Source organism: Limanda limanda, chromosome 15 (genome assembly GCF_963576545.1).
Source record: "Limanda limanda chromosome 15, fLimLim1.1, whole genome shotgun sequence".
In the NCBI taxonomy this organism is placed as follows: Eukaryota; Metazoa; Chordata; class Actinopteri; order Pleuronectiformes; family Pleuronectidae; genus Limanda; species Limanda limanda.
Window position 1 is genome coordinate 22112618 of NC_083650.1, and position 16179 is coordinate 22128796.

At 39.7% G+C, this 16179-nt stretch overlaps 1 protein-coding gene across 2 annotated transcripts in view; it reads right to left on the reverse strand.

The window, feature by feature from the left end:
* Window positions 1–16179, reverse strand: part of LOC133020436 (regulating synaptic membrane exocytosis protein 1-like) — an 87456-nt gene that overhangs the window by 16890 nt on the left and 54387 nt on the right. Inside the window, exons 10-22 of one of the 2 annotated variants that reach the window (XM_061086995.1) lie at window positions 15998–16121; window positions 14465–14482; window positions 13344–13390; window positions 11845–11960; window positions 11624–11754; window positions 10892–11063; window positions 9132–9279; window positions 6360–6525; window positions 5100–5204; window positions 4462–4521; window positions 3345–3422; window positions 1660–1776; window positions 1223–1312 (exon numbers count right to left, since the gene is read on the reverse strand). In XM_061086995.1, the coding sequence (XP_060942978.1) occupies window positions 1223–1312; window positions 1660–1776; window positions 3345–3422; window positions 4462–4521; window positions 5100–5204; window positions 6360–6525; window positions 9132–9279; window positions 10892–11063; window positions 11624–11754; window positions 11845–11960; window positions 13344–13390; window positions 14465–14482; window positions 15998–16121 (1372 nt within the window). Of the gene's footprint in view, window positions 1–1222; window positions 1313–1659; window positions 1777–3344; window positions 3423–4461; window positions 4522–5099; window positions 5205–6359; window positions 6526–8741; window positions 8799–9131; window positions 9280–10891; window positions 11064–11623; window positions 11755–11844; window positions 11961–13343; window positions 13391–14464; window positions 14483–15997; window positions 16122–16179 lie in introns of both variants that reach the window. The other variant, XM_061086996.1, reaches the window with a different exon arrangement.

A 16179-nucleotide genomic window follows, 5' to 3' on the forward strand; every position in this document is an offset into this window, starting at 1 on the left:
CACCACCTCCAGAGGCAATATCTGCTAAAAAACTCTCAACAGTGGCCTGGCAGTCACATCGTGGAAGATTTGTTGCCAGAACAAAACACAAAAAGTAAAGCTCCATATGACTTCCAGGATGAAGACAACCACTGAACACACCAGACAGACTGTGGATTGAATAATCACTGCGACCTGCAACTTGTGGTTTTGACAGAGGCAAGAAAAAGTAGGAGTATTAGTAGGTTGTTTTTTAATTGGTCATAAAATGTGGTCTGATCTTCAGCTCAATCACAAGTATAAAAGAGTCAAGTCTGTCAGTTATTAACACATAAGCAAGTACAATATTTTGTGTCTTTATATCACTTGCAATTCCTTAATATAAGACTTTGGTCCCAATTGGATAATATTGTTGAGGTAAAATCTCTGAATTGATTTATTTTTCAAAGTGAGAGTGATCTGATGTGTCTATGATACTTTTTTCTTAAGTGTTTACCTGCTGGGTTTTAAACTCAAATAAAAATCACATACATTTTTAAGAAAATGGGGAAAAAGTTGACATTTAATTTGCCAAAGAAGCGTTACATTGGACTGAAAATGAAAATAAGAACCGCAGAGTGAGGTTTCCTGTGTAGCCTTTTCAAGTTTCGTTTGGGCAAATGCTGAACAAAACTTTGTGAAACTTGACATTGGCAAAAGGCAAAACGTTACATCATAATAGTGATGGACTGGAGCCCAATTATATTGGAAAATGCCACATGCAGTAGTAGCTACAGCTACTGTTTATACTTGTTTATGGTTTATAATAATAATGCTACTTATAAAAAACAAAACAGCAATGCTGCTTTGCTGTATTCATTGTGCCCTCTAAAAATGTCAATAATCCTGTATTGTTTTTATCAGCAGTATGTAAGTGTATAGTTAAAAAAGACTCTGGCACATCTCTAGTTTCTAAAATGTCAATGACATATAAAAATATGTCATTGAATACTCAACGTTTCATTGAATTTTTCAATCTTGAAAAATCCTTGAGAATAGCAGCAAAGCAGAGGAACTGCTCGGTGAAACAGCAGATTGAAAAGAGCGGGTACAGCAGGGGTGTGGGTAGGGTGAGGAGTGGGGAGGCTTAATCATTGGCTTGTGTCGGACCATTCAGAGGGGAAAAGAACTACAAAGACCAGGAAAGGTATAGAGCAGGGAAATTAGCAACTACAGGAGGGGTGCTGGGTACAGAGGCTGGTACCTTTCAGTCTCTGGTGAGGGGGCATGATTGTCTGGAGTCAGACAGTTGGCACTAGCACTCCTAACTCTGTCCAGAGTAGGCTGAAGATCACTAGAGGCACCACAGCACAACATGCCATCCAATGGAGGAAGAGGAGGAGAGGGAGAGGAGACAGGAGGAGAGGACAGAAACAAACAGAAAGAGAAACGATGAACAAACAGAAATAAAATCATTTGAAAACAAAATCCAGTTAGATTCCCCAAATCATAATCCTATCGACCATGCCCACCATGACCGGCTTCAGAATGAGAGTGTTGAGATGGAGAACGATAATGTAATGTGTTTTTTGATTGTCATGGTAAAAGATGGAATGGACTTTCCCCCCCAACCTGGAAAGCTTAAACACATATATCTTTTTCATCCATAAAAAGCTGTGTGCATGTGTATGCATGTCTTACCTAACTGTCACCTCATCTGTGAACATTACAACTCGGTGTGTGACGGAATGGTGTGTTGCCATGACTATTTGCGGTCCCCTGTGAGAGCTCATCTTTCGGCATGCAGGCAGCGTGGAACTAGTCACGAGACGAAAAATTTCAAAAACAGCATGCATTTGCAAATGAAAGGTAGGAAAGGAAAGAAAGCTCCAAACTAATCTGCAAAGCCGCTGTTTCTGTGGAAAATACTCACATAGAGAAATCAAATCAAAGTCATTGTTTCTGCTTTGGTTGAGAAAAGTGCTTTTTGGATTGTCCGACAAAATCAAAAGTCTAACTGCCACGGACACTTTACACCAGGGTAGAGTTTTTTCTCTTCTCTTGAGGAAAAGAGCTGTATGATTCTTTGTAATAAGACTACAAACAAAAGGTAGATTTGTTGGAGAGCAATCAGAGAAGAGATGCAGCCAGAGGAAGGCTACATTCCACTCAACTTTAAGTAAAGCCAAGTTTCAAAGAAAGAGCTATTTCCGGACTCATAGTTATGTCCTGCTGTTGAAGCTTTTCTTTTCTGGCATAAAGCTAAATAAATATTACACTGTTGAGAAAGCTAATGAAAGAAACTGCAGCTTAAAGGGATTAACATTTACTTTCTGGTTCAGTTTTGGCATTGTGTTGTTTTGTTCAAAACTGCATCATCAGCATTCTGAACTGACTATAGTTCTGATTTTGTCGCTCTGACTGGATTGTTCCCGATAGCAATAGCCACCAGGGTACATTTGTGTTGTGGTAATAAAGTTATGTGCAATACCAAACTGATGGGAACTGCTGGCCATAACATCAACCCAACAGCAGAAGTTATCATTTTTCTTTTATCCTAGCCTCTGTTTCATTGGTTTCAGTAACTCTATTTTTCATTTAATATATCTTGCATTAATCTTTTAGAAGATCTGTAATCTCTAACACTCAGTCCTCTCTTTCCTGTTTCAATTATAAAAGTGTGAGTTAACTGCAAATCTTTGACTTGCCAATGGCCCAGGAGATTTAGCCAGCTAACATCTAGGGCTGTAGGGAAATGGACTTTGTTGGAGGTCATTAAATACATATTTAATAAATGATGTTTTTCAAAGAGCTGCTGTAGTTACACATGAAGTGAGCCACTCAACAAAATAGTGAAAACAAGCTCAGCTCAAAGGTTGTAGTAGCAAATTTACAGAGGTCAATGTGAACATGTGGAACAGAACCCAGAAGGTCAGGTGTCACTTGAGTAATCTATATGATTGTCACATTATCGAGAAGAGAACTATGTTTTTGTTTCAGTGACACTGAGGATATCTTTTTAAGAACCAGTGAGTTGGATTTCGTGGACTCTAGCAGCAAGGGTGCAGATGGCATTCAAAATTAACCTTCTATCCTCGGTTTCTGGAGGACAACATGGTCGGTGTTTGGTTTGTTCTTAATGGGCTTCTGTAGAAACATGGCAGAGCAACATGGACCAGAATCCTATGTTGACTTTAGGGGTCAGCCAACAAAACACAATGCCTCTCAGTTTCAGCTGACTATACACAGATGAAAATATAATCAATAATTCTTCCAATAGATCCTTCTAATTCCTACACACTGGAGCTTTGCAGAAAAAACTGAACCGGAAATAAAGAACGGTGAAAACACGTTGACGCACACTGAACCCATATCTGCAGACTTACCTGTTTGCGCCTTTGTTGATGCGGTTGAACAAAAGTGGCATCTTAGGGGGCAGTGTGTTATTGTGCTTAGTAGATCTCCTGATGTAAGCATGCATGCAGCAAACAGAAGTAAATGGGAGGAAGAGGTGGAAGGGGACAAAAAACAAGTGTGTGGAAGTGTTCTGCACAGAAAAAAGTTCTACAGGGCAAAATAAGTTAACCAGTGATTTTATATACTATTCAATATGTCCTTTAGATTATTTGAAGGTACTGTAGGTTAAGTTGGTTCAAAGAGATGAAAATAGTTGACCAATCAGATGATTTCATCGAATTTACTAAAAGATTTATTGTAGTATCAAAGAAAGAAAGGCTTCACGTTTTCTTCACAACTTTATTCCTTGCAAAAATCACTGGCTAAGCTTCTGTGTTTTTGCAGTGTAAGCGAGTAGAGCTACAGCACTGCATGACAAGCATTAAAGCACCGGAAGCCACCTATCATCTCCACAGATACACTGTTAGCGTGTGTAAATAAAGTACAAAAAGAAAGTGTAACCACCTAATTGTGTTTCTGTCCCTCAACCATATCAAACCTGAATTGAAAATCATTCCAATTTGGATTTCTGCTAGAGTGCCAGAGTGAATGTTTATGGATACGTCCACGACACATTAAGTATTTTTCTTGCTTCGAGCCCTAACATGTCTGGATGGAAACACGGTCCTGTGCTGTCCTCTTGTGGATCTGAGGCAATACTACAACTGACATTTACACTAATTGACATAAAATACATCTCTTTACTTCCCCATTCTTTAATTTTCACACACCCCACTTTACTTTATATGTTTTTTAAAGCTTAACTTAATCAAAACTTACAGTAAATCTGTTGGGGGTGTGAAACAGACTCTGACAAACAGAAAGTCCTTTCAAAGGCCATAATTTAACCTCTGCTTTAGTATTTTTTTTGTTCTGTAAATTATTTCAATTACGCAGAATGTACTTTTACTACACTTGTGATAAATATAAATTGATTTGCATAGAGAGATAATCTTGATTAAAAAAGAAACAATTAAAACTAAAATGAATCCAGCTCCCAAATCCAGAGTTAGAAGGTGAATAACATTTCATGATTAGCTAGTTTACCTGGTGTGGAGGCACTCAGCACTTTTGCCTCGCATTGAGTGGTGGATCATGAAGATCTCACTGGCGTTACCATGGGGATGGATGACAAATGAGGAAATTAACAACAGTCAAAAAACCCGAAGAGCAGAGGGGGTTGAATAGAAAAGAGGAGCTGTTATGTAGTTGATCGCTATACACACAACACACACACACACACACACACACACCCACACACACACACACATAAGATGCCACAGATTTTGCTGAAATGCCACAGGTTAATCTGACCAAAGCCTTTAGTCTAAACTCTAAAGTCACTTTCACAATCAATGACCAGCTGCTACAAGAAAAATGGAAATTGTATTAAATAAAGGGCAGAAAAGAAGTCAGAAAATATTGAAGAAAAGGGTCAATTGATAGAATTTAACCTGTGTGACAAAATAACAGATAACCAGATAAGGATTCCCATTTAAAAGATAAGAACAAAATCTCTGTACAGTAAACAAACTTTCGGACAAAAGTCTTTTGTCTCATTCCCACTGTGCACACAAATAAGTTTAGCACACAAAAAAGCAGTTAGAGAGGAAACACTGGAATTAACTCTGATGACATTAAATCTAATTACTGTACACACATCACCATCACACAGAGACACACACCTGTCGTCCAGGTACTCCTCCTCCTGGTGGCGACCTCTGGCAGCGTCATAGTAGCGAGTTGGAGAACGAGAACAACGGGAGTGAGGAAGCTCATCATCCAAACTCCTGGAGGGGGGAGGGGGATACAATGGAAGGAGGGAAGGAGGGAAGGAAGGAAGGAAGGAAGGAAGGAAGGAAGGAAGGAAGGAAGGAAGGAAGGAAGGAAGGAAGGAAGGAAGGAAGGAAGGAAGGAAGGAAGGAAGGAAGGAAGGAAGGAAGGAAGGAAGGAAGGAAGGAAGGAAGGAAGGAAGGAAGGAAGGAAGGAAGGAAGGAAGGAAGGAAGGTTGTCAGGTAAGTGGTCAGGCGGTATTTCAGCTGACTCTTGGCAGGGATCATTTGGCTCAGCCAGTGAAAGCAGAGCTGGCAGGACTATGTGTTCTACATCAGACACACATTTCATTAGTGGATGGACTGTTCCCTGCCTTCCAAAAAACTCCCGTTCCTCCTCTCCTGATCTGTAAAGTAGCTTTTACCTCTCAGAAGTGACCAGTGCCTTCTCACAGGGCTTATATTGGTCTGTTTTCAGAATGTCCGCAGATGAGCATCTGGACTTTGCCTTTCAAACATGAACAATGCAGCAGGAGGTTCTCCGCTCAGATGCGTTCACGACAATACTGAAATCTCTGGAGCGTTCAGGGGATAGGTGGCTCAGCGGGCAGAAGCAGGATGTAGCGTATTAATGCTGCTGTGGTGATCATATGTTTTTTTTAAAGCACATTGACACCAGCATCTGCCCTTATCATGACAAGCTCTCTTGAAATGGTGATATTATCCAGGGTTTGGCTGAATAAACTTTGGATAAAGTCCAGAGATTCTCTGGAGTTCAGTGCCTGTCGGAAAGCAGCATTAGATATCAGGCCATGCAGCTCACCTCCAAGACTAATGGTTCATGATCCTAACCATCCTTATCTCAATGCTTATACACAACTGTGTTACTGGAGCAGCTCGGAAGTAAAAACTCCAAAGCAGTGTATTATTTCTTATTTTGGCTAAAACATGACAATGACAGGTAAAATTACACAGTTACTTTCAAGATCCTCAAATTGAAAAAGGGCTCATGTTGCATCCTTGAAATGCTATTACATTACAATACAGTTCATTTAGCTGATGCTTTTATCCAAAGCGACTTGCAATTAGTGCCTTCAACCATGAGGGTACAAACCCAGAACAACCAGAATCAAGAAAGTACAATTTTCTTCAAGAAATCTTGTCTCGCCTCACCTCTGGGTGGGGACGTTGGGGGGCCGCGACCGGATCCGCCCCTGCTCCTCCCGGTGGGGGGAGACCGAGCGGGATCGTAGGTGATGGCTGGGCGTCCTCTGCTGCTCGGGAACCTCCAGAGTAGACGTAGGCTCCCGTTGCCTCTCCCTGCCACGCCCATCTGCTGCTTAGTGAGAATGGTCATGCATGTGAACATAAACATACATACTTATATAATAATATATACGTGCACTCATTAACGTTTAATTTATCAATCGTGTCAAATATAGAGAGCATGAGAATTTACAGAGTAATTTTGTTTAATCATGGCAAATGGAAGATATTTACGGAAGAGCATTAGGGCCACTGTGGAAAAAAGAAGTGAGTTCTCTTCAGAATTCTGAGAAAAAAGTCAGAATTCTGAGAAAAAAGTCAGAATTCTGACTTTTATTGTCTGACTTTTTTCTCTTCAGAATTCTGAGAAAAAAGTCAGAATTCTGAGTTTAAACTCAGAACTCACTTGTTTTTTCCACAGTGGCCCTAATCCTCTTCCGTAGATATTGATATTACAAGAATATGAATTATTATTTATTTGTATATTATACCTAGACATTTAATCAGAAAGTATAAGAAGTCCAATAGTTAAGGTGGTACTGTATATGCAGTATGCTACACCACATAGCCCAAACTACTTTTTTGTCAAGTCCCAAGTTCAGTTTATTGGCATCAAAACAATCCATGCGCCCCCTGAGATCTGTGGGTACAAAGTTTCCTCTGGGCTTTGAATTTTCTGAACCGTGTGAAACTTCTACTGTCAACACTGAAAGGAGATGTGGAAAAACTTCCATGATTCCTGACATGTGCACTGTGGCCAGGGAAGATATTCTTCCAGCGGAGAAAAATATCTGCAACATTTGTTTTTCTGTCCAAACTCTAACCATCTACTACATTCACTGGCCGAGCTACAAGCTCATTCTAGTAGCCTCCTACCTCGTACTGTACGTTTAGAAGCATGCTATTCTTCTAGCGTGCTAATGTATTACATGATATACATTTAAAACCATGCAAGTACCCTCAAATAGACTAAACAGTTAGCCTAGTATGCATCTTATCTCATCACTGTGTGCTGTATTCTTACAATGTAGTTTAAAAAGAAAAGTTTTTCTGTCTTTGGTGGTGTCGTGGAACTTTCTATGAAGATAAAAATATAAATAGAGAGACTGATCGGCCTTGAAGAGGTCTGTGGGACTGTGGGACTTTGTTGTGATGCCAAGGTCTCTGGCTTCATTTCCAAGAGAACAGCACCTCAAAGCTCAGGGTGGGCCATTAGCTGTACTTTATACAGTGCTACAAAGGGGTTTCATTCATTCTTACCATGCATGTGAATTAAAACTAGAGGTTGTTTGAAGTGATGCAGTGTGTTTTTCCATCCCCCTGTTTCTCCTTTTAACTTGAGCACTCATTAACAATCAACACAGATACACCCTGGGCTTCGACTGATACAGCTGATATTTTAATTGAGAACGGTGAATGGGTATTCACTGTATTTGAGTACGACCAATTAGATGTTATAAAATAATCTCAATGGTTTAAAACCTTTAGTGTTAGAGATTAATTCTTAATGTTAGAGTATAATGAAATCCAATAAACCTCTGTTGTCCCATTCGGAAATATATAGATTTCAGTTGGATATACACAAAGTCACTCCAATTCTTATAATACCCTTCAACAGTACAGTAATATTATCGTAAGAGTTTATCATCAGAGAAATACGTAATCTGACACAAAGATAGACTTTTACCGTGTAGAGTTGTTGACTAATACACAGACAAACACACACACACACACACAGAAAGTTGAAAGCTTCAACATGCATGCTAGTGCTTGTCATGCTACAGCTTTAACTTTTAGTTGGCAATGGGTTAGGGAACTCAAATCTTCACACTGTATTGTAATTGAGATACTTTTTTTTAGAATTCTGACAGAAGCATGGGTCCTGCTTGGTCTCCATCCCATGCCAACATGTTGTCTACTAACACGACAGTGTTTCCCTATACACTGATTTATTTGTGGAAACTTGTCAGGGTTGATTTGCATTTCAGAGCATATAGAAAACACACAGTAGTCAGAATCATTTCACTTGAATAATACATAAAACTTTTTTCCAAGTAAAGATGTTGTCAGATGGCGTGACTTTTTGTCAAAACTAAAAAAAAGGCTGCCTCATGAAGGGAACACATTTTGATAAAAATAAAAATTCCATTCAAGAAGTCTGACATAAATTTTGATGTAAATTAATACTAAGGCTCATTCCAGCAAAGTAACCCCCCTGAACAGCACCACAGATAAAAGTACAAGCTTAGGGTCACACTGCATGTAACACTGGGAACAGTCCCCACCCACCTTTAGACACTACTGCTGTACCCTCATCAAATTCAGGCTCTGTTACACGATGAGAACCTAAACAGTCCCAGACACACAGACACACACACACACACACACACACACACACACACACACACACACAAACACACACACACACACACACACACACAAGTATATATACACCGCACACACACATATACGCATGCATGCATCCAGTCACAAATGCAGTATTAGGGGAAGAAGGAGTGAAACAGACATTTACATTGACATACATGTTAATTGACAGGTAACCATACACAAACTCTCTTACTGGGGCATGCACACTCATACACAGAGGGCATTAAAAGGGGGTAATATATAAACCTATAAAGTGCATTCACAGACAGACACACACACACTGAGACTTACGCTGCAGCTTCTTGCCGGGGGGCTCTGTGTGTCGTCGGGGCAGGAAGGGGGAGGCTCTGGGCAGCGGTATGGATGAGACATCATGGGTTTGGAGTGGAAACCAGTGAGGCTTGTCGTCCAGTAAGGCCGTCTCCAGCTCTATTAGGATCTGTTCAAGTCAGAATCCACATAGTGAATATGTACACATGTGAATATCCACAGACTGTACAACACCTGTTCACCTGCTCTTCCATGTTTATCCAATCAGCCAATCACGTGGCAGCAGTGCAGTGCATACAATCATGCAAGTACAGGAGGATCCTGGTGACTCTCACTGGGGGGAGATGTCGATGTCAGATTGTTGAGTATTTCTGAAACCGCTGATCTCCAGAGATTTTCACAAACAACAGTTGCTGAAGTTTTTCTGGTCATCAGCAGAGACCACATCAGGTTCTAGGCTCCTGTCAGCTAAGACCCTAAAATGTGAGGCTGCAGTGACACAGACTCACCAACACTGGAAAGTTGAGCACTGAAAAACGTAGCCTGCTCTGATAACTGTGGATTTCTGCTAAAGCTGCAAATGTAGAGTCACAATCTGGAGTCAACAGCATGAATCCATGGAGACAACCTGCCTTGTGCCAAACTTCCAGGCTGATCGTAGTGCTGTGATGGTGTTAGGAATGTTTTCTTGACACACTATTGGCCCACTCTCACCAGTTCAAGTTTATAGCCACTGTCTACCATCCCCTAATGGCTACTTGCAGCAGGATAATGCTCCATGGCACAAAACAAAGGTCATCTCAAACTGGAAATCAGTAGTTTCAGAAATACCCAACATGCATCACAGTCTGCACCGACAATCATCTGACGATCAAAGTCCCTGAGATCTCATTTTCACATTAAATCACATCAACAGAAGCTCCTGACCTGTGTCTGCATGTGTTCATACATTGCACATAGCTGCCACATCATTATCCGACAGAACAGTTGTGTAAATATGCAGGTGTACACGTGTTCCGAAATCAAGTGCTCCGTGAGTCTATATGTTCCTTTTCTCTTAAAGTTGCAGTGTGTTGAATTTAGTGACATGAAGTCACCTCAGCCTCCAGTTCCAAACATGAAAGAGAACCTGTGGTAGCCTTCAGTTTTCATAAAAACTCAAAGGGTGTTAAGTTTGTCCAGTCTGATGTACTACAAGAAACATGGCGACCTCCATAGAGAGGACCCCCCCGATGTAAATATAAAGTATTTCAATATTAAGAGCCAATTCTAGGGTAAATAAAACAGTAATTTAGATAATTTAGATAAAATACACTCGTGAAAACAGGACTAGTATTATTTTATATTAAATATCTGTCAATAGATCCCTTTCACTTAAATCTTACACACTGGACCTTTGAGTCTGAGAGAAATAGTTCCATGACGATTGACCCTGTGAACGCCCACTATCACTAGTTTATGCAACTAAGATACACTGAGGAAACTATTTGTGATATCATAAAATAAAATTGGAATTTAATGTTGTCCAGTGCTGGTTACCTTACATACATTTGTAGCAGGCATGGTGGGTATGGGAGGTTTTTTGCAGCACTATGCTAACTCTTGTACGATACATCAAACAGTAACATTTATATGAAATAATATCTCTAAAATATTATAGAGTATAAGCTAACAAGCTATTTTATAGATTAATCGGTGCACAAAATAGCAAAGGAGAGGGACATTTATAGTGTGTGTGTGTGTGTGTGTGGGTGTGTTGTGTGTGTGTGTCTGTGTGGTACCTCTCCCATAAAGGTGCTGTCTTCCTCTGGAGACCTGGGTTGGTCCCACACAGTCAGCTCCAGCATGTGGTTGCGGAAATCCCTGCGATGGACATGAGTGTAGACGAACGTCTGGTTCCACTTTGGCTCACACGTCCTCTTCACTGCTTTTGTCCTTCGTTTGCTCTTGTCACTGTGTCACATAATGCACATATACTCAGCCAATCGCCTTCCATAGACTCACTTTTGTTGTTTGTCCTGTGGCTAAATGAAATACCTTCCCACAGGCCAAATCACAGGACTCCACACATCTGAATATACTCGTCTGATGTGTGACTTATGGCTGTTTGAATGCATTTACTGGTGACATTTAGCTGAGCTCACAGATAAAATAGACTGTTTGTGCCTAAAGAGGAGCTGAAACCTGCAGTTCCTAAAAAGGCCACTAGATGCTGCCTCTAACTAAACTCTGAAGGTAGTTTCCCTCTCCTGGGGGGAAACCTTTCACTGACAATCAGTGTCATAAAACATGTGGGGGACTCCATTGTTAAACTAACTGTGTTTGTCTTTTTATACTCATCCAGACGTTATGGCTCCATTCAATTAACAAACATGTCAGTGAACATCAAAACCAGGCTTCTGAAATCTTTTGGTGATTTGATAAATAGTTATTATTCTGTGTAGAATAGACTGGAGATTTCTTTTCAGAAGCAGTCTATGATTATTCATCTTAATCTTAATCCTCTGAGGTACCTGCGGTCAGGGAGGAAGTACATTTTGATGTAAGGGCTCCGGGGCCGCCCGTCAGGGCGAAGTGGAAGCTCTACCGCCTGCAGCACGTTGACTATTAGCTGGTGACCGGCTTTATCATACCACAGCTTCACCTGAGCGGGAAAAACATAGAATCATATCTGATGCTGCGTCTTTTTTACACACGTCCACATCCTGACACACCCGATCATGCGCACACTCACTGAGAGTTGCCCTGGCATTAACTGTGGATTGTCCTGGAGCATCCCGGGGCTGGAGGGAGATAGTACATTTAAGGACGGTCTCTCCATCTTCTGTGACTCAAAAGAACTGGAACCTGCTATGAAGACAAGAGATGACAATAAAAGTCAGAGAGGACAAATAAGTCGAGTCTAGTCAAGAGTCAGAGGAATAGTGTGAGAAAAGGAGTTAGTGGATAGGTCCTCTGGTCCAAGTGTGAAATAGTATGTTCATGTTTATGTAATATCCAGCGTTAAGAGCTCCCTTGGTTAGAAAATGTCACATAAAAAAAAGAGCATAGCTAACCTGTCAGGATGACAAATGACCAAGCTCCTGTCCTACCTTGAGTCCAATAGGCTTTTGTTTATAAGTACTGAGGCCACATATACTGTACCTTACAGAACAAGGTGTATGATCAAATGTCAAACTGATTTATGCTGAAACCTATTTTACTTACTTACTGTTCACTGATGTGAAAGATGGGTTAACTTCCTGTTTAATTGTGTAAGAGCACTGCACATGTAACTGGGTGTTACTGGAAAAGTTGAAGACAGTAGCGTCCCAGAGAATTTGTGGCATTCATTTATTTTCCAATGCTTAGAACAAATTTCCAGAGTCAGGACCAGATAGAATGTTCTCCTTCACAGGGGACAACAAACTTGTTTGAACTCAGAATTATACTGGATTAATATGAATGAATATAAAGGAAATATGATTAAAAAAATATGAAAATATAATAATATTCAGTTTACCACCATGCCTTGCCAATGCACTGAGAGATTTTTGTCATCATTTTAGCATTTGTATTGGCACATTTGGTCCCAGCAGCTTCTACATTTCAGTCCGTCAGGAAAATTCTCTCACTTCGACAGCTGCCTTTAAACACGTTGTGTGTCCTGTCCTCCTCTGTTGCTTCTGACAGTGTAACCTACTGAAGCCTGCAATAATCTCTACTGAAGTCTTATATTACATATTACTCATTTGCTTTGCTATAGAATAACCGTTTTTACAATCTAACCTCATGTAGACTTAACCATTGTGTCTTTACTTCTGTCACTATGTGGCAAAAATCACTATGTGGCAAAAATCTTCTTTCTACTTTTGTATTTACATTTTTGTTAATGAACATTAAATGAAGCACAACAGTATTATGGGGCAAATTTGCAATCAAAATCTATGCTTTCACTCTTTATGCTGAGCTGCGCTATTACAGTTCTAATCTTGATGTAAAGACAAGAGAGTGATATCATTCTCCTTCAGAATGGAAGCTATGATGAATTTACCCAGAAAGATCAAATTAAAGTACATATCCAGCCTCTTCCATTGTGTACGTTCTGTAAGTATTTTTATAAATCAAATGTGTGAATTATATTTCTGATTAAGTGTAAAAGTTAATTAAAGGTCCATATATAAAGTTAACTGTATATCTAAAATAGATATATAGCTTATGTAATATAGGCAACACCCAATAGGAGATACCTACTAGATTCTAACGGAGGGTGGGACGTGTCGGGGATTCTTGGGATATCACTGAAAAAGAAGCAGCAAAGAAACGTGTCAGTCATTTTCATACTGAAATCCAACTGGATTAAATCAACATGGAAGTGTTCTTGATGCACAGGCTCACATGCATATTAATGTAGTAGCAGTTTACTGGAAGAAAGTAGCACTGGAATTAAAAGTTATTTGAGACTAAAATGTTCTGTGGAACCAAAGGGAAGACGTGAGTAGAGGAAAGCTCTTCTCCTGACTGCAGTGTTTCCCAAACTCATTCAGGCCAATCATCATCTGAAGTAATACTGGACGAGCAGTATTGCTCGGACTGGAGCTCAGGTCTGTCCACGCCACGATTAAAGATTCCATGGGAAACACAGGAATTCACCGTACCAGCTTTGTGTCAAACACAGAAAGCATGGTCATGATGATGCATACTATTTCGCTTTCTTTCTGAGCTATTATGCATTAAGCACAGAGCTGGAGTCGGGACCTGGTTAGCCTAGCTTAGCATCAATACTGAAAGCAGCTAGGCTAATGGCCTCACAGCTCCACCTCTGCACTCTTTCAAATCTCTGTGGTTCAACTTCCAAGCATTAAACTGATAAGTGTTTCATGGAACTTACAGGCAGCCTCGGAGCCCATTCCAAAAGAAAGAAAATTGAAAGCACGTAAATGAAATAAAATAAATATTGCTTGCTTTAGGAATCCACGTTTTCCAACTTTCAAACCAAAGGATTAAGGATAGAGCAGAAAAGAGCATTTTTATAAAACACTACTACATTTGACTTTGGGATCCTCAGACTTTACCAGGAGTAAAAAAGAAGAATCCCAGGCACTAAGAAGCTTGCAAAAGCAAAGCTATACATAGATGGACATTTCCCATTGGCCGTTTTGCATCGGTTCAAGTAAACTTTCAGATTAATTTCCTTTGAGATGACAGATTTGAGCTTTTTTCACAAAAGCCAATATTTGCATCAATTGGCATCCTAACTGAATATAATTCAGCTCAGTTCACTAAGAGATGCAAAAGGGCACCAGAAAAAACAAAACTGTTTTCAAATGTGTGAGAGGAATAGAGGGTCTTAATAAAATTGGCAAATTACTTACTGATATTTTCTACAAACCCTTCGCGAGTGTTTGGAGAGAAATTAATACATTCAACTTTTTTCATCAACAAGCACATTAGCTTAAATCTTAAGAGAAGGTGCAATACCTTAAACTATGAAGAGTACTTTACTGTGAAATACAGAATATCTAATATTAACCCATGACAATGAGCGCATCTTAATAATGTAAAATGTGTAATATAAAATTGAATGGTAATGCATTAATCCAGTCTGTGTTACCTAATCATCTAAGTACTTTCTTTGATTGTTTTTTTTCAAGACAGAGTTATGTAATCTATTACTAATTATGGGGGGATAGTGAAAAGAAATAGCACTTTTTTGACAACATTTTGTTATTAATTTCTATAAATACCTCAGGTTCTTCAGTCAGTGTAGCTGGTAAACTGAACATTTGAAAATGTGAAATGTGTGTACAGGAGACAATTTAAAAGACCTGAGATCTCCCAGACTACTGGTCGCTACATTAACAGCTCTGCAGGATTAAACAATTATTTTCTGTGCCAGGAAGGACGGATTACATTGTTATGGAAGTCCCCCCCCCCACCTCTCAAAACTTGGGCCCAACCTAACAAGTCAAACTTATTAAAGTTGACCAAGCATTTACTCTGAGATGCCTCCAAAGTAAATACAATTTGAAAGAAGTCGTCAGTGTGGCTGCACTTTGTTAAAGCAGTTTCCACATCACAGCTCAACTTCCAACATGTCACTTTGCCTAAAATGAGTGAGTGACCTGTCTGCATTAAGGTACACCATCAACTTTGTGTTTAACACTTCAGGCTTAGGCAGTGAACAAGTCAGAAATTACATATTTAAACTGTTTGGTGCAATAATTACATTAAAATTATTCAATGTGCTTTAAATACAAGCTTTGTGTGATTTTCATCTACTCAAATCAAGTAAAGACCACATCCATGAAACATTCAATCAAAACATTGTGAAAGTGAATTTTCCCTGATAGACTAGAATAATTGTTGAGAATAAGTTACTCAGCCTCAGATGGAGAAACATGTTTTAGATTTAAAATGAATTATCATAATGTAAAAGTATATGTTAATCTATACTGCACTCACAAATGTGATCAACGCCATCTCCACATCCTCCAAATATCTGATACAGCCACTTCTTGCCTTTCGTGTTCTACAGATGGTTTTATTTGGTCGATAATAATTCATCTCATAACATCCTACAAATAAACGCAAGTGCTTTTTTAAAGGGGACGTATGAGACTAAATGGAAAAAGCCTGGCAGGACCGGGCAGCAGGTAGTGGTTGAGTGTTTTTAATATTTTGAATGCAGTCACAAAGTCGTAGTCAGAATACAAATAAATGTCCCTGTCTTCCATCTTATCTGATGTCGGCCATTCTGAGTCAGAACTAGAGTCAACACTGCTGCTTTAAGTAACAGTTAAATTCAATGCAACACACAGACTGGAGACTGACTCATAAAAATAATGGGTTTCATTCTCGATAAATATTATTGCTTCTGCATTTGGTGTGTTTCATTCCTGACTTACCCAATAGGCCTGGATACCACCAGCTCCACTTGAGGCTCGGCTTGAGACTCGAGGATGATGTTGTAAACTTCCTTCATAGTCGCTCCTGGTAACAGTTTCCCGTTCCACTGCAAAACCTCATCCCCTGAAGTCAGGCACACATGTTCAGGGGTAATTGTTATGCTTTTAAATGCACAGCATGT